General features: G+C 28.2%; 4 protein-coding genes and 1 pseudogene across 8 annotated transcripts in view; 4 read left to right on the plus strand and 1 right to left on the minus strand.

Annotated features, from left to right (window-relative positions):
- Positions 1–26,335, plus strand: part of LOC113003340 (dynein heavy chain 1, axonemal) — a 132,388-nt gene that overhangs the window by 28,769 nt on the left and 77,284 nt on the right. Inside the window, exon 23 of the mRNA XM_039457520.1 lies at positions 1,416–1,507. Within this exon, the coding sequence (XP_039313454.1) occupies positions 1,416–1,507 (92 nt within the window). The remainder of the gene's footprint in view (positions 1–1,415; positions 1,508–26,335) is intronic.
- Positions 4,769–26,335, minus strand: part of LOC105207590 (pyrokinin-1 receptor) — a 119,805-nt gene continuing 98,238 nt past the window's right edge. For all 5 annotated transcript variants that reach the window (XM_039457530.1, XM_039457529.1, XM_039457528.1 and 2 more), the window contains 4 exons: positions 8,194–8,395; positions 7,633–7,741; positions 6,451–6,672; positions 4,769–6,373 (listed from right to left, as the gene is read on the minus strand). In XM_039457530.1, the coding sequence (XP_039313464.1) occupies positions 6,355–6,373; positions 6,451–6,672; positions 7,633–7,741; positions 8,194–8,395 (552 nt within the window). In that variant the 3' untranslated portion in view covers positions 4,769–6,354. The remainder of the gene's footprint in view (positions 6,374–6,450; positions 6,673–7,632; positions 7,742–8,193; positions 8,396–26,335) is intronic.
- Positions 11,783–14,195, plus strand: LOC105207591 (cytochrome P450 9e2). Its single transcript, XM_011177138.3, has one exon. It carries the CDS (start codon positions 12,046–12,048, stop codon positions 13,600–13,602), a length of 1,557 nt encoding a protein of 518 aa, XP_011175440.1. The 5' UTR covers positions 11,783–12,045; the 3' UTR covers positions 13,603–14,195.
- On the plus strand, positions 17,208–19,447 carry LOC105207592 (annotated as a pseudogene).
- Positions 22,408–25,965, plus strand: LOC105207593 (cytochrome P450 9e2). The gene has a single exon (XM_011177139.3). It carries the CDS (start codon positions 22,938–22,940, stop codon positions 24,456–24,458), a length of 1,521 nt encoding a protein of 506 aa, XP_011175441.1. The 5' UTR covers positions 22,408–22,937; the 3' UTR covers positions 24,459–25,965.

Raw genomic sequence — 26,335 nt, forward strand, 5'->3', positions numbered from 1 at the left:
AAATATAGATTGATGACTTACAAAAAAAGTTAACTGATCATTTTAAAATAATGCTGTTATTAAAATTTAATAATTACTTTAATAAAGATAAATTTTTTTAATATGATATTTTATTGATATATCATATATAAGGTTATATTTTACATTATATACGTAAAATCATATTTTTAATAATTTAATCATAAAATGTAAAAATTGTAAAAGGATACATATCTATATAAAAAACAATATTTCTTTTTTTATTTCATATAATATAAATTTAAATTATAAATAAAACAAAAAATGATTTGATAATTTATATTATAATTGTTTTGTTGTTTACAATAATGCAATTTTAAAAAATTACGATATTCTAATTTTATATAAATAATTATTTTCAAAATTAACTTTTATTTTAACTTAATTTAATCTTAATATAATTTTAACTGAGTTAACTTTTTATTTATATAGCTTTTAACTAAATTAATTTTATGTGCCATTAATTTTAACTTAATTTAATTAAAAAAATTTATTAACTTACCCAACTCTGCAGATATTTATTTTCTAGTGTTTAAACAACAGATGACTTACAGCAATTATATTACTAATTATGAAATTACACATAAATACAGAAAGTAATTAGAGATTCACATAAAGTGAACATTTAATTACAGCAGCTTTCTCTCTCTCTCTCTCTCTCTCTCTTATATTCCAGAATAATATAAGTCAAATAATATTTGTTAATAATAATATTGTTGATATTGATATTAGAAAAATTTATGCAAAAATGTATTATTTATTATTTATAGAAGAGTTTTTCTATAAAAAACTTTTTAATTCTCTTCTTTCTCTTATCTATTTATGTCACTCATAATGGAGTATTGAATTACAAATTATTTTTATTAATCTATAATATAAACATGCGCAATATAAATATTTGCAATATATATCTTATTTATCTATATTGCGCGCGTTTATATTATAGATTAATAAAAATATATACTTATTAGTGATTATTGTTTTAATATTCGATAAATTTTCAACTAAGTCAAACATTAAGAATAAATATAATATTGTATCAAAGTATTTTTTGTGCTATTATCTTAAAAATGTGCACGTGGAGAAAAAAAGAAAGAGAGAGCAGTAAATTTTTATTATAAAATAAGAATAAATTTTTATCAATTTTCCGTGACAAACATGCATTTTATATTCTCTTGTTACATTTAAGAGATAGCATATTCGCGTTAATATCTATAGAGAAATTACGGAAATTATGAAAATAAACACAATGTGCAAAACATGTTTTGCATTAAAGCATCCAATTTGAAAGCGCTAAATGTGATGACGCGAATTGGATCGATAGCGGCATTTACACATTTCGCAACTTGTCCGACTATTCCTCGTGGAATCTATTGAAGTTGTAACTCTAATTACAGAGTTCGTGAGAAAGGTACTGCAGCTGTACGAAACTACATTGATGCGTAACGGATTAATGATCGTAGGTTCAACCGGTTCAGGAAAAACTAAGGTAAGTGATGAATAATTTGTCAGACAGACAGTTCTTTGTTATTTTAGTAAATCTCAAGATGAAAAACTTCTCTCCAGTTTCTTGACTATAATAAGCTTATTAGTATTTTCTTGCATCATATTGTTACACGTTTCACACGTTATTTCTAGCTGTAAGCATAAATAATTTATGAACAATCTAACAATCTAAAAATTTTATCAAATAAAATAATTTTATTATTTAAAAAAATCTTTAAGGTCTGTGAATAACTTGATATTTTTTGGAATACTTAGAAAAGCAGAAATTCTCTATTTTAGAATAGTTCGAGTACAAATATTTTATTTCAGTATTACAAATTTTAATTAAATGTAATCTGAAATTTGAGCTCTTTAAATTATGCAAATAAAGAAAGATATTTAAATAATGGAGTGCTTCTAAGGAATATTAAAATAGCAAAATAATTATAAAACTTGAAAGTTATTTTTATTTATATACTTTTATTATTACAATTTATTATATTACATAAGTTATATTAAATTGGCAACGTGATAATTTTCAATACTATTTAATAATAAAGAATTTAATCACACTGTGCAATTTATGAAAAATCTCGAAAAATATTATTAGTAGTAACTGATACGATATGCGCTATACATCTTTTAGATACATTAATATGTTTGCTAATATCGCATATCCTCCATGTATTTCCTGAAAATATTCTATATGATTAAAATATAAGATGGATCTGAAGGAAAATCTACATACATTCTTTCTGTAATAATGAAACATAATATTTATTATTTATAGCTACATTTTCATAGAAAAGATAAAAAATAATTTATACATATAGACACTAGCGGTTTATCTTCAAAAAGAAAATGTGACGAAACTAATTTTGAATATCTGGGGCAGGGAGCTGGAATAACAACCATTATTTTCAAGTTTCTTTTAAAAACAACATTAATTTATTTACATAACATACAAGTAAACAACATATTATTAAGAAAAAATGATATATATAAATATATAATATATTATATAAAATACGTATAATATATAATATATATATATAAATATATAATATATTATATAAAATACGTATAATATATAATATATATATATATATATATACATAAATGCCACACAGTCAGTGCAAGACTCATTTGAATATGTTATATTCGTTTAGATTAATATAAAGAAACCACATATAAATAAATTTGGAATTACAAAAATAAGATTTTAATTGATCAGCATTTTATCATATATCGATTAAATTTAGGATATACTTAAAGATTTATTTAAAGAAATAATTATTATTTACAATGCTTTATCTTTTTATTAAATTTAGGTAAAGCAATAGGTAAGCAATATGCTTAAACGCAAAATATAATTATATATACTGACATAATCGCACGATAAAACGTATAGCCATCGTGAGATTCGCTTACTTACAATTAGTTACTTTAGCCAGTACCCTTTAAACGATACATATACACGCAACATAAAGATACATACATATATACATATATGTTTAACACATATTCCTTTCTTAAACATATACAGTACCTATACTATATACAGGAATGCACAACACGTTAACCACATGTATCGTATATACGTATATATACATATATAGATTTTTTATTATTATCTTAAACTCTATTCTTATTTTTAATATGCATACTCTATCTAAGTAACAAATATGGAATAGGAGCATGCTATAATATATTTTTATAAAAAAGATACAGAAATTTATAGAATATCTGTTTATATTTACACATTACATATTCCATTATAAATTATTCGATATATAATCAATTACTGACATACAGAATATTGATACACATTAGAATATGACTTGTGTACGTATTTGCGTGCATCTTCCGATATGATATTTAGTGACCTTTAGTCATTTTGCCGATAAAAAAGATTTGCTGGCAAAAACAAATGTCACAATATAGAATCGATTTGTTTACTTTGACTTTTAGAATCTCTTTCAATAGATCTTTGCTGTATACTGCTATAATGATATATTATGCAATGCACATAAATGTGAATTATTAAATTAAAACGTGTTTCAGATATTGCAAGATAAAAAAAATTATTTAGCAAATTTGCTAATATGTAATATAATTTATATATTATATATAATATATATAATAATTTATAATATATTATATATATACATACACACACCTTTAAAATATATAAATTATGATTTATAAATGATAAAAAATGCAATGCATGAGATATTTAATGCATAAAAAGAAAAAAGATTTTTGACAAAGTTGAACAGCCGAATTAATCAATTTATATATGGCATTTTACATTATTTATACGAATTAAATGTATGAGAAAGTTATATAATATTTATGACATTCCTTCAACAAACACCAGTTAATAGTAACAATATCAATATTATAATTTTGTATGTAACAGTTATAAATTGTCGAATAAGAAATTATAATATTGGTGTTATAATATTGATATTTATTGATCTATTTTGTATTTTTAAAGAAACGACACGTGTACAGATTTATTTGTGCAAAAAAAACGCGTAAAATATATAGACACGTGTATTCATATTGATACCACTATTGAAAAGTATTATAACTATAGAGGTTTGCACTATAAGGTTTTTATTTGAAAATGATTGAATAGCAAAAAAAAATTGTTATATTAAAAAAAGAAAATAACAAAATTTTGTGTTCATGTGTGTATTAACTTATATAAACAAGCAATTATAATATTTATTATCGGTGCCATCTATTCAAGAAAACTATTCATTAATCTTATTCAATATGCTACCTCTGCAACTTTTTCATATAAATATGTGTTTATATATGTGTATGTGTATATAATGTTTTAATAGTTTTCATTCCTTAATTTCTTTTCACATACGTAGTAAAAAATAATAAAATTGCTTTATATGAATGATTGTCTTATAAATTCAGTAAAAGTTTATGACATTTAAAAACTGATTATTGTTAACATCCACATGTATATCGACAACACGATTGTTTGGTAGAAACGAATGGATTTTGTTATACGTGAAATAAATACTTTTATTGTACTCGTAATGATTATACGTGTTAAACTACAAAATTTCCGAAGTAACAATTCTGTTTATTAGCATTGTATGAAGCACAAATCCGTAGGAGAAAATTCATGGAAAACTGATTCATGGAAACTGATCTATATGAGATTTTAAGTAGATTTGCATGGTCCCAAAAGAATATTTTCTTCTCCGTGTTACAGATGAAACATCAAAAATTTTTTTTCTGTGATTTCCCCAGACGAGTTGCCGATGAATTGATCTCTGTTCTAATCGCACAAAAAAATGAAAACTACGCGAAAGGGATGCGGCAACTCGATTTCTTTTGTGTTTGAATTACACGTCAATAACATTTATGCAATTATTGTTTTCGATGGTTTTTCTCTCGAGAAAAAATTACAATATTTCTGGCAGCATTTCTGATCATTTATTTCTTTATAACTTTATATCACTTTTAATTAATTATGTTAATAGCAAAATAATACGTTAAATTTTATCAGCGTGCAAAATTTGTCATAAAACGTTAGGAAAACTTTAATTAGAAAAGCGCATTTTTTGGTTAGAAAAAATCTCAAAATCTTTTCTAACTTACTAAAACAATTATTTTTTCGAATAACACTTTTAAAAAGCATCGACATTTAAACTTTTATTCTATAATCTGTTTAAAATAAATCTTGTCTTTCAGTTAATATCTTTATCTAAGAAAGTTTACAAAGAAATATTACTTGAAATCATCACTGAAATCTTGGTTTGTTATTTTACATAAAATTAAATAGGAAACTTTTTTATTTTCTTTGGTATATCTTCGAAATCTCAAATGGACATATTATGAATATAGCAGTTGAAAAAAATGTCAATATCAACTTAATATATATTATATTTCAGAAGAAATATACTGATGCTTGAAAAAATTCATATATTTATTTCACTATCTCCATACAAAAATTAATTATCTTAAATTTGTTGACTTTTAAATAATAGGAAAACGATATAGATTTTACGATTATCTTTAAATTAAGTCCCTTAATTTGAAAACTATTGTCTTATTCGTTAATTTTTAACCAATGACAATTCTCTTACATTAATAATTCATATTTTCGTAGAATTGATTTCATGAATACATGAATATTTTATGCTTTCTCTCTTTCTCTCTCTCTCTCTCTCTCTCTCTCTCTCTCTCTCTCTCTCTCTCAAAAAGCACATATAAAAACAGAACATTGGTCATTACTGATGTGACAATTCGAGATTGCAAATACAGTTAAAGCGAAAATCTATGAATGAGATATCAAATTCATCTATTCTTTACATATTGCAGTATGTTGTTTAATTTGAAAGAAATCAAAAGATTTAAAAAAATCTAACAAAATGTAAAACTCGACACATAAATATTTCACAGCGATTTTGCTGTCTTATTATCTTGGGACTTTTACAAGAAGAAAAATGGATTTTCTCAAACATAATCGCCGAATTTGTTATTCACATACAGCAATTATGAATCTATATTATCATACAATTGCATACAAGACGCATGAATCATATATATCAGTCAAGTATTTATACCATTTTGAGTTTTCCTATTTTCTGACAAATCTCTCGTCAAATCCGTCGTCAGATCCATCATCATCGAACTTGAAGTCACAGATGCGTAAAGCGTCCGACAAATTATTCGCCCTTTCAAAGCGATTCAACAAACAGGATTACCTTCTGTTTACCCTTGGATATGCGCCCGCAAAAATTTCAACAATGTGGCTTAAAGCTTTGGTTAAAGCCAAACGCACCAGAGAAGAATTATCGGCCAAAGAGCGTTGATGTTTCACGGACTTACCGATTCCCTGATAATCATCATTAACGATTTAATTTTATCTGTATCGGAGCTTCAACAAAAAGATGGAATGTAAATTATATATACCTTTGCGGACTGCAGTGATACCGAGTCATACTCTTTAGGATTCTGCGCAGTATCTGCTCCAGACATCGACGGAACGTGATACCGCACATGGCGTACAGCAGAAAGTTGATACTGAAGTTTGTATAATAGAGCAGCATGAAAAATTGCTGAAGACACCAGAGTGTCTCCGGTGTATTCTTTTTCGCCAGAGTGAAGAAGAACACGCATAGACGAATCACGTAGCTGAAATAGAGTGAGAACTCGACTCGTAATGTAATTTTTGTGCAAATTTGATTTTACCAAGAAGTATTAGGCGTTTCATTTCCATCATAAATTGCAATTTACATCTGCTTCACAATTTATCTCCTTTGAAAAAAATTCGTAAATTTTTACTGCTTATTATGAATATTCTAACAAGATTTATTTTTCCATTTTTTGTAACGTTTTTGCGATAAAAAAAATAAATTATAAATATTTTTTATAAAAGAGTACAAATATTTACACACATTGAGAACAGCATCTCTGAATTTTTTTTCTTATTTTGATATAATAAGTAATATAGTGTAGTTAAATTATTTATTACTTTACTTATTAATAGCATTAATAGTGAAAGTCTGCCATAAATTACATAAAATTTGAATAAATTAAACTAAAAGCTCAAATCCATTTCTGTCATTAAATATGTCAACTATATTATTTGAGTTTAAATCACTTGAGTAATGCAATAATTTACATGTAATGTTTCCATGATTACAATATTTTGATATGTTTCCAAATATTTTTGCGTAGGTGATGATTAAATGTTCTGTAATCGCATTAAGGAAACAATGCTTATAGCAATCTAATCTAATTATCTATGCAGATTTAATTATTTATACATATTCTGAGCTATAAAAAAAGATTCACAATTATCATATCAAATATAATAAACACATGAAATTTATAAATAGAAATCCGGAACGCAAAAAAATATAAAAAAAGTATAAAATGTATAAAATACATCTGGTTTACTATACACCGAGCACTTTAATATACGTACTAAGTACTTAGTAAATATACGTATCAGTATCAAATTGCGTAATAGTCTTGTTTATATCGAGCATATCAAGCGATTTGATACGGATATAATATAATACTTGTTAGTAGTATGCGTATTAAAGTGATCATTATAAGCTAGATAAAAGATATAATGAAAAGGCTCACCTCGGTAGATTAAGCAATATGAAGACTGTACTAATAAGCACAAGCATTTTAGTGATGCTCTCTTGATTGAATCTAGTTGATCCGAGATTCCGACAGGATGACCTAACGTCTGCGAAATAAAAGATTCTATGTAGCAGTTGCGTTTATGCAGAAACATAAAAGTAAGAAGCTTATTTTATAGCTTGAAACTAATATTTTTTTTTTAACTTTACTAAATATAAAACTTGAAATTATTATGAGGTACATCTCGCTTTTCATCGTAACGTTTGAAGTTTTTATCAAGTCATTTTATGATTTTAATAACGCCAGACCATTTAATAATAGCTACAAGTATCGCGCAAAAAATAATATTTACGCCAGCAAAAGAAAACTACTTTGTGAAAGAAAGATAGAAGAATCTTGAATTATCTTGAATTCCGCAAAGGATTCCACAAGTATGTTTATAACGGATATAATTTCTTACCGTGAGAGCGCGCGATTCTCATTTTACAAGGTATACTACGTAGGTATGCGAGAGATTCCTTAGAGGCTCGAATCTCACGTCGCAATAGACCAACTTACGTATACACGGGGCTTCTATTTCGGTCATCTGACAGACGTTCCGGGGTGTCGACGGCGGAGCAGATGCAGGTTGATGCCGGGAATGGCTCTTGGACGAATGAAACGATGATTGCTGGGAAGGTGGTCTTCGCGTTCCATTCGTGCCCACGAGTGAAACTAGATTCATATTACCGCCGCCGCCGTTATTGCTGCTATTGGCACTCTGAAAATAATTTCGTAAAATATTATCTTCTTTGATATCGATATTATCACTAAAACCTGTCTACCTCGTTCTGTTTGCTACACAGCTGACCCATTCATACATAAATGTTGGCTATGTTCGAGAAAATTACTTTGGAATGAAGCAGATTTATCGCGTAGTTTTAAAAGCAAAAACGCCAATACATATACCTACTATCATTTTAAACATAATAAAGTAGTACATTTATATGCAATTTTATTTATTGCATTATTAATACAATAAACATTTTTGTATATATCGTATAGGAATTTCATATTATCAATGTGTTATATTATAAAAAAGTAACAAAAAAATATATATATAATTTAAATTTAATTTAAACAAAATATAATTTATTAAAAAATGTGAAAAAGTTGCGTTATTTTTTCAACTTAAAAGCTTATCTGAAATGATTGTAAATATGTTCGTAAATCTAATATCTTCTTTAAAAAAGCTATACTTACATACTTATATCATTATATCACAAATAATCATTACAGACATTGATAGACGATTGATTAGGTTTTTAATTATCTTGTTCAAACATGCTAGTCATAAATTATATAACAAACATACATTTAGCTGTGTCAATTTTCTTATTAGATTTTGCTCATATACAACGTTAACATTATATAATGCGTTTTAATATAATACCATTTGTTTTACCTATTCCTAAAAAAATTCCAATAAAAAATGTAAGAAACATTTCAAATACGTGAAATAAATATGAAAGTAATATTTACAGTTATTTTTCGATAAAAGAGCATGTATACATCAATAATATTGGAAAACAACTGTAGGTATAGCTTTATTCAAATTTTTGTACCTTTTATATTATACATAAAAAGGAATTCTGAGAGAAAGAGGCATTACATCAGTTTGTTACTAAAACACGACATAATCTCTGATTCTAGTTGATTTTATCAGAAATTATCACAAAATTGTATAGATTACGGACTTATTCAAAATTTATTGATTTACATTTGTTACACATCACATTCACATTTTGCTTTGCATTGAAATCTTAGCAAACAATTTATATGGAGTACAATTTTATATAAATTGCCACAAAGCTGTGAATTATACACATACGTGAGGTTCACATGGTGTGAGATAGTAACTGAAATAAACATGAACGAGTAATATGCAAAGTGCAGCGTTATGTATTCATTAACGCATGGCGGCTAAACTATATACACGTACAATTTTTGCATAAAGCAGTGTTTTTTTTAAACATACTTCATAAACATGCATTCTTTCGCAAGTTACACAAAAGAAGGGAGACTTTTTGAGAAATCATATTTTTCTCACTACACATTCATTCAATTAATTTATAATAAACCGCTGATTATTTTTATTCTAATTTATTTGAATGTAAAACTACATCAAAAATATAACTTGCATTGTAACATAAAATTATTTTACTTTAACTCATAAAATACAAAACTTCTATGAAAAGTTTATTTTAAAAATGTAACACATGGTACGACTACATATTCGGTAATTCTGTGAGTAATTAAGACAAAAAGATTTTTAATTATTTTAATTTATATTTGAATTTAAACAGCAAACGGATGATTAATTTGGACAATTTCATTAATATTTTAAAATATCTATTATATTTATATACTTATAGTAAATTAGTAATAGTGGTAAATAAAATTATTTACAAGAAAACATTTGACATATTTATTATATAAGAGAAGAAAGGGTCATTCATTCAATTAACACGAGCGAAACGTATCAACAATTCATTGATATCCCGCATTCATATAAAATATTAACAGGATTATTTAAGAGGATCCTTGGGGTGCCAATCATAATAACATATCACATAAGTGCCTATTCATTTCTCAAATCACCATTTTCATCATTACCACATTTAGTTGATGGAACGCTGTGTCCTTAATTGCAAACCTCTATTCACTTTGATAAAGTTATTTGTCAGGCTAACTATTATTCAATTCTTGAAGGTTTAATGGTTATTATTCTATTCTCAACGACTAACATGGAAATAGCATTTATTCACAGCATAAAATAGAAATTTCGTACCAACAAATATAAAAGTTAAAATTTAACAAAAGGTAAAATTTTATTTATTGTGATGAAATACAACATTCGTTGCGGAGAACGACACTGTTAATTTTATTTGAATTTAAGACGTTCCAGTTCTAACATATCTCAATAGAAATCGATTCTACGCCAATTTCTAATTGGAAAAGACCTACTTAGTTAATCATTTTATTAATATTTTTTTTAAAGTAGAAAGATATTTGATCGTTACTGTAACAACATAACTCAAACAAGAACGCCTTCTACGGTCGCAGCTAGATCTCCGTGCTTTTATTGTTTGTGTGATTTTATATACTTTCCTTAAATTCAATGAACTGCGCGCCGAAATTTTTTTCAGTCATAACACAGCTCTACAATCAACAAGATTTAGTAATATCACGTATTAAGATTGAAATTAATATTAACCCTTTTTCCTCCTGAAAAATTGTTTAGAAATTTGAGAAAAGTATATAAAATCACACAAACAATACAAGCACGGAGCTCTAGCTGCGACCGTAGAAGGCGTTCTTGTCTGAGTTGTAATATTTTTTTATTTCCATTAATCTTCTTCAATGTTAATGAATACATGGATATAAATATATTTAAAGATATTACATGTGTCTAATTAATATAGGAATCAGCAATATTTCAATTCATATTTTTCTCAAAAATTACAAAATTGATTGAAAAAATTATTCTCTAGAAAAAACAACTGTCTCTTGTTCTCTTTACAAAAATATATTTATCTTCCATTATTCAATTTTATCACAAGTTAGACAAGACTTGTTATACGTCAATGCCATGTATCATCTATTAACCTTCAACTCACTTGACTCACTTAATAAAGAACGTAACGAAAAGTTAACACGTCAATAAAAAATAAATTCACGAAAGACGCAGTAGGTCAACATTCTAGTTATTATTTGGACAATAATACGTCATATCGGACTGGCAAAATTAAAACATGAGACTAGAAGGCCTATGTCAATCACAGCGGTTCTTGGTGTTTAATAATAATATTTAATTTTTTTAATTAAAAGTTATTGTATGTTATTAAAAATTATTATTATATGTACATTAAATTAACCAAAGATATGCCATAAAATTTTAGGAAGAAATATCGTCTTACTAAAAAATATTGGACATTAATCAAGATAAAATAAAAGCCAATTTATCCCTAACGGAATTTGTTTAAAAAAAACAAGACTAGTACGTGTATATAAGAACATGTTTTTGAAGAACGGTAAAATGCACCGTCATCGCAAGAAGATAGTTAAAGTGATTGGTACGACGTTTATATACATACGCACTTTCAATCATATTCATTGACGCGCAGTAATTCAGTCGCAGAATTTCATGCAAGGCGTGTGCGTCTTCTCGCTAGCTAGTCTCTCAACCGTTTTTAATAATACTGAAATTAACAAAATGTGCATCAAATGTAATCAATAATTTTTTCACGTTATTGACACTACTGTGACAATCAAGGGTGAAAATAATTTTATCAATCCTAACAAGAACTGGTGATAAAAAATCCCAATTAGTATTCTTTTTGCATAATCGATCCGGAAATTCTTATCACGATGGAGCTGTTTACATTACTTCTGTCTATCGTGGTAGCAAGTATTTGCTTATATTATTTTATTATAAGCAAGTTAACTCATTTCGAGCGACTGAAGATCCCGCATGTACGGCCGATTCCATTGTTGGGCAACATGGCACCGTTTGTTTTTGGACGTATCGCTCCGATGGAGCTCATGCAAAAGATATACCACCTCTTCCCGGACGCAAAGTACTACGGATTTTACGATTTTACAAAGCCCATGATCGTTATCCGTGATCCGGAGTTGATTTCCACGATTGCCATTAAACAATTTGACAATTTCAGCGATCATTATGGCTTCGTGAACGAAACTCTCGACCCGATAGCTGCTAAAAATCTGTTTAATCTGCGAGGAGATCATTGGCGTGAGATGCGTAAGCTTCTTAGTCCTAGTTTTACATCTAGCAAAATGAAAATGATGTTTGGACTTATGAATCAGTGCGCCGAGAACTTTGTCAATTTTGTGGTAACGGAATCTGGAAAGACCGGCAAAGCGTATGATATGAAAGACTTACTTAGCAGATACGCCACTGATACGGTTGCCACGTGCGCTTTTGGCATCAACACAGATTCTTTTAAATATCCGAACAATGAATTTTTTATGGTTGGAAAAAAAGCAATGACTTTTGATGCCTGGATGTCCTTCAAGTTTTTTATGCATAGAAACTTTTCGCTACTTTCAAAAATCTTGAAGCTGAGAATGTTCGGCCCAAAAATAGAGAATTTTTTCAAAGATGTCGTTGCCACTACTGTGAAGGCCAGAGATGAACAGGGAATCGTTCGTCCAGACATGATTCAATTGATGATGGAGACCAGAAACAAAGATAGCGGACCCGAATTTGATATCGACGAGATGACTGCTCAAGCATTCGTTTTCTTTCTCGGCGGATTCGATACTGTATCATCAGTTATGTGTTTTATGGCACATGAAATCGGTGTCAATCCTGATGTACAAAGAAAATTGAGAGAAGAAATCGAGGACGTTCTTAGACAGACGAATGGCAAACCTACCTACGAGGCTATTAATCGCATGAAGTATTTGGACGCTGTGATAAACGAGACTCAAAGACTGTATCCGGTAGCAATTTTACTTGACAGAGTATGCGTCAAAAAGACCGTATTGCCACCAGCGACTCCAGATGGCGAACCCATCACATTAAAACCTGGAGACAACATATGGTTCATGCCTTTTTCTCTGCATCGCGATCCAAAGTATTATCCGCATCCAAAGAAGTTCGATCCAGAAAGGTTCCTTAACGGCAGTGTAGACAACTCGGTCTACATGCCGTTTGGTATCGGGCCCAGACTTTGCATTGGTAATAGATTCGCTCTAATGGAAGCAAAAATCATGATATTCCATCTGCTTTGGCGTTGCGATATCGAACCCGATGTTAAAACTAGAGTTCCTATGGTGTTTAATAAGAAATCACTCGCCCCACTACCGGATGGAGGCTTCTGGTTGAAGTTGCGGGCAAGGAACTCGAAGGCTTCAGTTACACAATGTTTACCGAACGGACACAATGTTGATGAACAATAATGAAGCATGTTTGCACTCTTTAAATACAAAAAACACAATATGATCTACAATTGTGTAAGAAAGAATATTACTTTGATGAAAGATTGTAGAATTAATGATTATTCTTAATCGATTATATTAGATTAGTTATTATTCTTTAGTCACGTGTGAAAAGTTAAATAATATTTAATACATATTCTATTAGTTATCTACTTATGTGTATACACATGTATATATACACATATATGTATAATTGAATACTTTTTATTGTTGTGTATTAAATATTTTTACTTTCTCAATATAATAAACAAATCATATATATGAAATATGTCAGTACATAAGATTGAGGGAAGAGAGAAAGAGAGAGGAAATTAAGACAAACATTGATTATGGTGTTATATAAATAAGTGGTATAATTGATGTATGTATGACACTGAAAAACTATTTATACATTTTGGAACAGTGTTTAATTAGGCAGTCAAAAATAATGCACATTAAATTAGCAATAAAATTCTTAATTTACAACAATTTATTTTTATTTTAGACAGATAATGTAAATTTCTGTCAAATAAACTCTCGAAAGAACAAACGGTACTTTGATATTAAAAAAGAAATTACTTTTTCATTTTCTTTCCCTTTCATTTCCCTTTCATTTTTTATCTAAAGAATTCATTCAATTTATACAATATCGTAAATAGTAGCACACTAGGTACACGATGTAAAAGTATTATAAAGTGTTTAATTTATTTGCATATAGTTTGGATTTCTTAAAATTTAATAAAAATATTAAAATGTTAACTAATTTATTAAGTATGTAATTAAAATTCTATTCTCTAAAACAAAATATATTCTTCTGCTAAAATATTTACTTTTACATTTAAATACAGGAAAAGTTAAAAGTTTATGGAAATAAAACTTCAATCTTTTATCAAATATTTTCTGCTGAAGAAAGAGCTATTTATTTCGTTTCAGAACTCAAGTTGGAATATTTGTTATAATAATGTAAATTTTTTACATGTCATAATAAATCAGAAAAAGATATCAGAAGAAAATATTGTCTTATTACAAAATGTGAAGCAATGATACTGCTAAAGTGAAATTGGCCTCTAACCTTATTCCTAAAAAAAGAACTGATAATACACTGTTAAACATTGCTTCGCACGTTGATAAGAATGTTTTCGAAGAACGGCGAGGCAAATCTCAAGGAAATAGTCAAGAGGCTTTATGATGTTCGCATCTATGCACTTTCAATCATCTTAATTTTGTGAAAGCTTTAAGAATTTTTTATTTTTACTTTATTTTATGAATATTTGACAAGATATACAGATCAAGCAGTGAATCTCATAAAGGTATTGATTTTTTGTGAAGAGCGTTATTTTTCATCTTTAAAATGAGCCCAGGAAAATATATAAAATTAGTATTAAAAAAGAGAATACCCCCTTCAGTTAAATAATACAATTCAATTATACGCAATTGTGCAATGTTTAAAATAATGGAGCACGTAATGGAATGCAAGATCTTGTCACGTAATGTAAACAGGTCCAAGTTTGAGGTCCTCTCTAAAGTAATATTTTTTACAATAAATTTTTTACCGTGTTTTAAGGTGCTTGTTAGCATCATAATATTATTAAATTGCTTGTTAATTTAATTTGTGTCAAATTAATTATTAGGTATGCAAGAATTGTGGGACACTCTGTATAATGTCTTTAATACATTATTAATCGCCTCAATATGTTTGTAGATTAAATGCGTTAATTAATAAAACACAAAAAATATTATTAATATATTATTTAAAAAACTCTCACTAAATATCTTTTTTCTTTGTTTTAGTTTTGCTACGTCTAAATAATTTCACAATTTATTATAAATATTTCGTTATCCTACTCAGAAGTAGGTATTCAACGATGATATAACTGAAGTGAGAATATCCATGTCTTTTCAATAAGTCTTTAATCAAACTCAATTTATAAATGATAAACTTCATGTATTAATAACAATAATCATACTGAATCAGTAAGATATTATGACTTATTAAAAGACTATGTTGCGTGAAACTGATGTGATAATCTCTTACGACGTTCACAGTTGCGCACTTAAGAGAAGCAAAATTAATCGATAAAAAATAAAACCTACATTTCAGATAACATATCAGAATGATAAGCTATCTTAATGGTGGAATTTTTACGAAGCTTCTATAAGCAAGAAATTAAAAAAATTTATAAATTTAGTTGTGATAATAAAATAGATATATTTGATAGCAGAATTAACATTATCTTGCATGTTTTCATGTTGCGAATCTGATATTATTTTGCCAATTGGATAAAAAGATCGATCATGATTTCTAAGCTGTTAATATTATTTTTAATGATGCTGAATAAAATGATATTCTTTATGACAGCAGACTCTTAATTGAAATTACGTAAAAAGAAATCTGTAAATGCTCGCTAATGTTTAGCGAATTGATATAAAGCTGAAAACGAAAATAAATATTTATAATATTTATAAAACATGAAATATAAAATTATACGTTAAAAATAGGTTTTGTAAATTATTTTCTAGTCACGTTTTACAGTTTTTATCTTAACATTAGGATGGAAAATTAAAGGAAGGAGAGAGAGAGAGAGAGAGAAAGTATGAAAAATAAAAGCGCAGAAAAAATTATTGTATAAAAATTTTATATGTATTCTGTTTATTATAAATATGTATTATTATGCATATTTTTATAAAAAGCAACTATGTTGTTTAATCACTTTTAATGCAATTATTTTAGACACTTTTATTTCAATGATTTTTTAAATATAATTATTATATTAATTAATGTAATCAGTTTTAAAAAATATTTGGAATAGATTTTTTTAATTCATATATACGAGTATTGTTGAGCTTATTAATTTTATAATACATTTTTTATATAAATAATTGTACGCATTATTTGTCGAGTACATTATTACATTTGTAAAAATCATGCTCTTTCTTTACAATATTGTATTTCATTTATTATATATCATTTTCCCTTAGTGGATAATATCATGTTATATACGTATATATGTATATATTTACATACATATATTTATGTCTTGTTACTCATACAAAAGTTTTGTAGAGAAATTTCGAACAGTCAGTAAAGCGGTGATAATAAATTCTGTTCTAATGTGTTGCATGCTCATACAAAATGCGTAGTCTAAGAGAAGATTTACCGCGTCCATTTATTTCCATAGATAGGAATGCATTTCATGTGTTGCAAATGTGTTTTATGCATACAGATGTACGATAAATCATTACATTAGTATTTGATAAACTATCACACCTTACAACCACGCGTTCAATAACAGCAAATTTAATGAGCCTCGTCAATTAAAATAATTTAATTTATAATATTGAAAGCTAAATTAAACAGAAGATGGAAACATAAATGTTGAATAGAAATAATTTATATTTGAATTATAAATTTTGTGTAGAGCATACAAATGAAAGAGTTATATAAAATTTTATATTTCTTTATTTACATACGGCTAAAGTAATTAATGTAAATATAGATTGTTTATATGAATACTTAAGAGAAAATATTATACTTATTATCATATTAAAAATATTAATCAATAACAATTGTTACAATAATGCTCATTTCCATCAATGTAGATTAACTTTGGTCTCAGTTTAACCTACTCTTTACCTTTTTTCAATTTTGAAAAGTAAGAAAAGATAAAAAGCAAGTTAAACTGCGTTGGTGGAAATAAGCATAAGTCAGTTGATCGCAAATCCAATTTGATTTAAAAAAATGAGGATAGTACTTTACATGTTGATAAGAACTTTTTAAGTAGAACGGCAAAGTGCATGGTTCAAAGATAGTGAAAGTGATTTTGCGACATTCATTTCTATGGATATACAACGTTATAAATGGCTTCGTAGTGCATTCGTACAGAAGCCAGTCGAAAAATTTCTCGCGTCGCATGTGCATCTCCTCCTAGATAATTTACTAAATTAACAATTTCTAATTAAACAGAAGCTTGACAAACGACAATTGAAAAAACAAGTGCAGTGATGTAATTAACAATATTACCTTTGTCTTTTACCGTTATTAACATTACTGAAACAATCAAGAGTGTGGAAATTGTTTCTATCAAAAGGAAACAAAAATTATTGACAATCAGAAACTATAATAAAGAATGTTGTGTTCGTGTATAGTTTCCGAAGATTCCCTTTATAATGGAGCCGTCTACATTACTGCTGACTATTCTAATAGCGAGTATTTGACTATACTATTTTATCCTAAAGAAATTATTTTACTTCGAGCGACGGAAAATTCCAAAATGTGCAATAGGTTCTAATATTGAGCAACATGGCGCCATTCATTTTAAGACGTGCCTCTCCAGCGGAGATTATACAAAAATTATACAATCTCTTTCCAGACGCAAAATACTTTAGCCTTTACAATTTTACAAGGCCCATCATCGTTATCCGAGAACCGGAGCTAATTTCAATGATCACCATCAAACATTTTGACAACTTCTGCGATCACTGTCCCTTCATGATTGAAACTCTTGATCCGATAACCAGTAGAAATCTATTTAACTTGCAAGGAGATCATTGGCGCGAGATGCGAAAGCTTCTTAGCCCGAGTTTTACATCCAATAAAATGAAGGCGATGTTTGGACTTACGAGTCAATGCGCTGAAAACTTTACCAATTTTGTGGCAACGGAATCTGGAAATAGTGGCAAGACATATGAAAGACCTACTTTGCAGATACGCCAACGATACGGTGACCACGTGCGCTTTTGGCATCAATGTGGGTTCTTTTAGGCATCCAAAAAAAGAATTTTTCTTGCTTAGAAGAAAAGCAATGAATTTTGATGGGCCCTGGCTGACCTTTACGATTTTTATGCATAGGAATTTTCCGCTACTTTTGACACTCTTAAACCTGAAAATGTTTGGTCCAAAGATAGAGAATTTCTTTAAAAATATTGTTATTGACACTGTGAAAGCCAGAGATGAGCAGAAAATAATTCGTCCGGACCTGATTCAATTGATGATGGAGACCAAGAACAAAGATAGCGGATCCGAATTCGATATCGACGAGATGACTGCCCAGGCGTTCATTTTCTTTGTAGCCGAATTCGATGCTGTATCAAACGCTATATGTTTCGTGGCTCACGAAGTTGGTGTAAATCCTGATGTTCAGAAAAAATTGAGAGAGAAAATCGATGACGTTCTCAAACAGACCAATGGAAAACCTACGTATGAAACTATTAATCACATGAAATATTTGGATGCTGTGATAAACGAATCTCTTAGACTGCCAATCTCTTAGCTGCTTCAGGAGCAGCTTTCCTTGACAGACAATGCGTCAAAGAAACCGAATTGCCACCAGCAACTCTGGATGGCGAATCAATCAGTGTAAAATTGGAAGACAGTATATGGTTACCGACTTTTTTTCTGCATTGCGATCCAAAGTACTATCCGCATCCAGACAAGTTTGATCCAGAAAGATTTCTTAACGGCAGTGTGGACAACTCGGTCTATTTGCCATTTGGTATCGGGCCCAGGATCTGCATCGGTAACAGGTTCTCTAACGGAAGTAAAAGTAATGCTTTTCTATCTACTTTGGCGTTGCAATCTTGAACCCGACGTCAAAACTTATAGAGTTTCTATGGTGTCTCAGAAGAGATTATTTGCATTATAACTCAAAGGAGGTTTCTGGTTGGAATTACGTGCGAGGAATTTGAAAGCTCCTATTACAAATTAATGTTTATTTAACATTACACAAAGTGAAGAACAGCAATGTTGTATATTTATAATTCATTTTTTTTCTAATTTGTAACTTTTATTTGGCTGTACACATTTCAAATTATACAAAGTTAAAATAATAACATGGAATTTTGTTAATATGGTTTTTTAAGCAAAATTTTTATATTAAAATATTTCTTCAATAAATCGATTATTATTCCAGAAAGCAGTGTTTAGAAACATTAGAAATATTATATAATGTTTGTTGTTTAATGTTAAACAGGGATAAAGTAATATCCCCAGGATATAATAATAATATTTCTAATAAAATTGCTAATGGTATTCCTAAAGTTTCTAAAGAAAAATTCTAAATCAGGAAAATTCTAAACAATGGAAAATTAAAAATATACAATTTTGTAACAAGGTACTGTGTTTCTTTTAAACAAATTTAATTTTTTTAAATTATTTTTATACGTAGCCATATTACAACTACTTTTTTTTCCATCGATTATGCAGTGCATTAGTTTTTTATAAATCACGTCCTAAATAATAAATATTTCATTACTGTAAATCTAGAATCTGTCAAACAACATTTTGAATGTTCGTTCAAGTTTTGAATGTAATCATTCAAGTTTCAATAGAAAATAATAATTATAAACAAAGTTATTCAATAAAATGAAAATGGGTGCCACATTACCCTCTTGTCCTCTAACATATTTTATCAACATAAAATATATTAATGTACTTATGTAAGAAGGAGATAAAGAGAATTGAGACAAAATTAGTTATAATATTATACATTTAATAACATAAACAACGTACATGTAACACTACCAAATCATAAATATTCTTGAAAAGTTCTTTTAAATTGTATATGTTAAAACTAATAAAAATGTTTAATCAGACAATGTTAATAAAAATTTGCTTTTATCTTTGGCCAGATAAAATAAATGTTTGACAAAAACTCTGTCGAAATTATAAGCACTTACAGTTTTTATTTCTAAAGTGTGCTCAATTGTTTTGTTATATTTTGCAATAAAGTGTATAAAGCGACTTTGTGTCTACAAAACATGATCTTATTATTACTAACTGTGATAATAAGATAAAGAATTCATTCAATTCACAATGTAATAAATAGTAGCACACTAGGTACACGATGTAAAAGTATTATAAAGTGTTTAATTTATTTGCATATAGTTTGGACTTCCTAAAATTTAATAAAAAAATTATAATGCTAATTAATTTATTAAGTATGTATTAATTAAAATTCTATTCTCTAAAACAAAATGTATTCTCCTGCTAAAATATTAACTTTTACAATTAAATACAGGAAAAGTTAAAAGTTTACGGAAATAAAATTTCAATTTTTTATCAAATATTTTCTGCTGAAGAATAAGCTATTTATTTTGTTTTACAATTTAAGTTGGAATATTTGTTATAATAATATAAATTGTTTACGTGTCATAATTAATCAGAAGAAGATATTGTCTTATTACAAAGTCTTAGGCAATGATACTGCTAAAGTGAAATTGGCCTCTAACCTTATTCTTAAAAAAAGAACTGATAATACACTGTTAAACGTTGCTTGCAACATGCTTCGCATGTTGATAAGAGTATGTTTTCGAAGAAACAGCGAGGCACATTTCAAGGGGATAGTCCAGAGGCTTTATGATGTTCGCATCTGTACACATTTTATCATCTTAATTTTGTGAAAACTTTACGAATTTTTTACTTTTACTTTATTTATTCTATTACTTTTACTTTATTTACTTTATTATTTGACAAAATACACAGATCAAGCGGTAAATGTCACAATGGGAGAGCATGATTTTTTGTGAAGAGTATTATTTTTTATCTTTAAAATGAGCTCAGAAAACAGATAGTACTAAAAGCGAGAGAGAGAGAGAGAGAGAGAGAGAGAGAGAGAGAGAGAGAGAGAATACCCCCTTTAGTTTAATAATACAATTTAATTATACGCAATTGTGCAATGTTTAAAATAATAACATGCAATGGAATACAAGATCTTATGACGGAATATAACAGATCCAGGTTCGCGAGGTCCTCTCTGAAGTAATATTTTTTACAATATTATTCTTTACAATGTTTTAAGGTGCTTGTTAGAATTATAATATTATTAAATTGCTTATCAATTTAATTCGTGTTAAATTAATATTATGTATGCGAGAATTTTGGGACACTTTGTATAATGTTTTTAATATAATATTAATTGACTTAATATGTTTGTAGATTAAATGTGTTAATTAATGAAACACAAAAAACATTATTAACATATTATTAAAATAATTTTCAATAAATATTTTTTTTCTTCTTTGTTTTAGTTTTGATACGGCTAAATAATTTCATAATTTAAAATAAAATATTTTATTATTCTACTCAAAAGTAGATATTTAATGATGATTTAATGGAAGTGAGAATATCCATATCTCTTCAGCAAGTCTTTAATCAAACTCAATTCGCAAATGATAAACTTTATATATGATTAACAATAATCTTAAATCAATAAGATATTACGACTTATTAAAAGACTATGTTGCATTAAACTGATATGATAATCTCTTACGACATTCACAGTTGCGCAAGGCCATTTATTTTTACAAAGAGGAATGCATTCCATGTGTTGCAAATATGTTTTATGCATACAGCTGTACTGAGAATCATCACATCAGTATTCGATAAACTATCACACCTTATATCCACGCGTTCAATAACAGTGAATTTAATTAGCCTTGTCAATTAAAATAATTTAATTTATAATATTGAAAGCTAAATTAAACAGAAGGTTGAAATATAAATGTTGAATATAAATAATTTATATTCGAATTATAAATTGTGTGGAGAGCATACAAATGAAAGAGTTATATAAAATTTCATATTTCTTTACTTTTATATTTACATATGGCTAAAGAAATTAATGGAAATATAGATCATTTATATGAATACTTAGAGAAAATATTATAAGTATTATTATATTAAAAATATTAATCAATAACAATTGTTACAATAATGCCCATTTCCACCAATGTAGATTAATTTTGGTTTCAGTTTAACTTACTCTTTATTTACTTTTCCGATTTTTAAAACTAAGAAAAGATAAAGAGTAAGTTATACTGAAATTTAATTTAATTTGTGTTGAAGGAAAAAGGCATAAGTCAATTGATTGCAAATACAATTTGATTAAAAAGATTGATGATAATACTTTACATATCGATAAAAATATGTTTTTTAAGAACGGCAAAGTGCATAGTCATTCCAGAGATAATAAAAGTGATTTTCTGACGTTCATATCTACGCACAATCAATGTTATTAATTGCTTCGTAGTGCATCTACAGCAGCCAGTCGAACAATTTCTCGCGTTGCATGTGCGTCTCTTTCTAAATAATTTACTAAATTAACAATTTCTAATTAAACAGAAGCTTGACGACAGTTAGAAAAACAAATGCAGTGATGTAATTAACAATATTACCTTTGTCTTTTACTGTTATTAACATTACTGAAACAATCAAGAGTGTGGAAATTGTTTCCACCAAAAGGAAACAAAAATTATCGACAATCAGAAACTGTAATAAAGAACGTTGTGTTCGTGTATAATTTCCGAAGATTCCTTCAATAATGGAGCCGTCTACATTACTGCTGACTATTCTAATAGCGAGTATTTGCTATTTTATCCTAAATAAATTACTTTACTTTGAACGACGGAAAATCCCACATGTGCAATCGATACCAATATTGGGCAACATGGCGCCTTTCATTTTAGGACGTGACTCTCCAACAGAGATTCTACAAAAATTATACAATCGCTTTTCAAACGCAAAATATTTCGGCCTTTACGATTTTACAAGGCCCACCATCGTTATCCGTGATCCGGAGCTAATTTCAATGATCACCATCAAACATTTTGACAACTTCTGCGATCATTATGGCTTCGTGAATGAAACTCTCGACCCGATAGCCAGTAGAAATTTGTTCAACTTGCAAGGAGACCATTGGCGCGAGATGCGAAAGCTTCTTAGCCCGAGTTTTACATCCAGCAAAATGAAAGCGATGTTTGGACTTATGAGTCAGTGCGCCGAAAACTTTACCAATTTTGTGACAGCGGAATCTGGCAAATCTGGCAAGACATATGATATGAAAGACCTACTTTGTAGATACGCCAACGATACGGTGGCCACGTGCGCTTTCGGTATCAGTGTGGATTCTTTTAAGCACCCGAAAAACGAATTCTACATGCTTGGAAGAAAAGCAATGAATTTTGGAGGGCCCTGGCTGACTTTCGCGTTTTTCATGAATAGAAATTTTCCGCTACTTTCGAAACTCTTTAACGTAAAAATGTTTGGTCCAAAGATAGAGAATTTCTTTAAAAATATTGTTACCGACACTGTGAAAACCAGAGATGAGCAGAAAATTGTTCGCCCGGACATGATTCAATTGATGATGGAGACCAGGAACAAAAATAGCGGACCCGAATTCGACATCAACGAGATGACTGCCCAGGCGTTCGTTTTCTTCCTAGCCGGATTCGATGCTGTATCAAACGCTATGTGTTTCGTGGCGCACGAAATTGGTGTCAATCCTGATGTTCAGAAAAAACTGAGAGAGGAAATTGATGACGTCCTCAGACAGACCAATGGAAAACCTACGTATGAAGCTATTAATCACATGAAGTATTTGGATGCTGTGGTAAACGAATCTCTTAGACTGTATCCAGGAGCAGCTTTCCTTGACAGACAATGCGTCAAAGAAACCGAATTGCCACCAGCAACTCCGGATGGCGAATCAATCACTGTAAAGCCGGGAGACAGCATATGGTTCTCGAGTTTTGCTCTGCATCGTGATCCAAAGTACTATCCGCATCCAGACAAGTTTGATCCAGAAAGATTCCTTAACGGCAGTGTGGACAACTCGGTTTACATGCCGTTTGGCATCGGGCCCAGAATCTGCATTGCTAATAGGTTCGCCCTAATGGAAATAAAAGTCATGGTTTTCTATCTACTTTGGCATTGCGATCTTGAACCCGACGTCAAAACCAGTGTTCCTATGGTGTTTCACAAGAGAACATTTGCTCTGGTACCAAAGAGAGGTTTCTGGTTGAAGTTACGTGCGAGAAATTTAAAAGCTCCTGTTACAAATTAATGTTTATCTAACGGACACAAAATGATGAACAGTAATGTAGTATATTTATAATGTATTTCAAATGTGGAATTTTATACTTAAAGTTAATTTTTTAAAATTTATTTATACAAGTCCAGCTTTTTCCTTAATTGAATAAAAGAAAAATTAAAATAAAAATTTTAGAGAAGCTATTTTTTAAATATGTATCGTTACATTTAAAAAAAGCGAAATTATTCAAAATTTATTTACGTTAAGAATGTACTTATAAAATACAGTAATTGTAATATTGTTAATATAAATTTATATAAATTACGTATATTTTTGTTTTCTATTATATGTACATTCTACATTTCATAGAGTAATCGTTATTTTAAAAGAGTGAAAATTGAGCTTGTACAATTTTTTGAATAATTTTTACTTTACGAAGTTTAGAGAGTAAGGTAAATTTAATAAGTAATAATGGATGTCGATGACGTCAATTATGTTTTATTATATTAATTTTATTATATTAATTTTACGAGTTATATTTCTAGATATACAATTTTAGTTTGAATTCTTGAATTAAATAATGTTATCTAAAATTTTTTTTAATGTAATTTAATTCAAAAATTTATATTGTAATTCATATTGATATTGAATGGTTCTTCTGATTAAATTTCAATCTAAGTATATCAAGAAATGTTATAAACAGCTTAACATTTAGTATATTTAACTTTACAAATAGTTATATGTATGTAAAAATGTTTAGAAAAATCGGTCAATTAAATTTATAAATTATTAACTGCAAAATTTGAAAGTGATTATCTCTAACCTATTTTTTTATTATTTACTTAAAAAGTCATTTAATTATAATTCTAAAATATTATATTTTTCATAAATAAATTTAGGAAATGGACAAGTAAAAGTGATACGATCAAATTTAAGTTTCGCATTTGGTTATTGTTAAATTTAATCAGCCGATGAAGTCAATCAGCGATAAGACCGGCTCTAGAGCAAAAAAGCAAACATGTCTCGCTAAATGCATGCATAAAACTACAAAAATAATTATTACATGTTTGAATTTTGAGCATATAATTTTAATATAGTTAAGGTTAAATATAGATAAATTTATCATATGAGAGATGGAACTATCTAACAATTTTGCTATTGTATTCAGTGTTATTGTATTCAGTGATAGCACAGATCTTGTTTGATTTCTGCTAACAATATATCGTAATACTGCGTTGCACAATTTCTACCGTTAGATTTTGACAGTATAATCTATTTAAATTTTGCTGCCAATCTACTGGCATGGAACGACACTTGTTAAATTTTTAGCAGCAGTTTGCTAACATCGTCAGATATTACAAAGTCTGTGTGAAGTTGGTTGCCAGTCTGAAATCAAAAATTTATTACAGACTCTGCAGCAGAATTTGTTTCTTTAGATTTGCTTACCAAGATTCATTCATAATTATCATTCTTCATTCACATGTACATAATTAAGATATGTATAACACTAATAAAGTATTCACATATTCTCCAAGAAAAATATTTATTTATTACATATGTATTTATTTATTACATATTATATATATATATATATATATATATATATATATATATATATATTAAAAATAATGCGCACATTGGATACAACAAAAATATTAATTAACCTATAAAAATTTGTTTTTGTCCTCGATAAGGTAAAGTAAACCTCTCCAATAATTTCTCGGAAGTACGAATAAGAAATTTACAGTTTTTCATATACTTGTTATAATTAAATACAGCAACTCTATAATGCAATGTGATTTTATTATTATTACATAATAATTCTTAATTAGTCCGTACAATGCAGTGACAGAATACTGTAAGTATAAAACGCACAGATGATTTAGTGTTTTATTTAAAATATTATTTAG

Source organism: Solenopsis invicta, chromosome 14 (genome assembly GCF_016802725.1).
Source record: "Solenopsis invicta isolate M01_SB chromosome 14, UNIL_Sinv_3.0, whole genome shotgun sequence".
Taxonomy (NCBI): Eukaryota; Metazoa; Arthropoda; class Insecta; order Hymenoptera; family Formicidae; genus Solenopsis; species Solenopsis invicta.

Bases quoted from the DNA above. Each gene is read 5' to 3' on its own strand.
- LOC105207591 (XM_011177138.3), top strand. From the start codon at position 12,046: ATGGAGCTGTTTACATTACTTCTGTCTATCGTGGTAGCAAGTATTTGC.
- LOC105207593 (XM_011177139.3), top strand. From the start codon at position 22,938: ATGGAGCCGTCTACATTACTGCTGACTATTCTAATAGCGAGTATTTGC.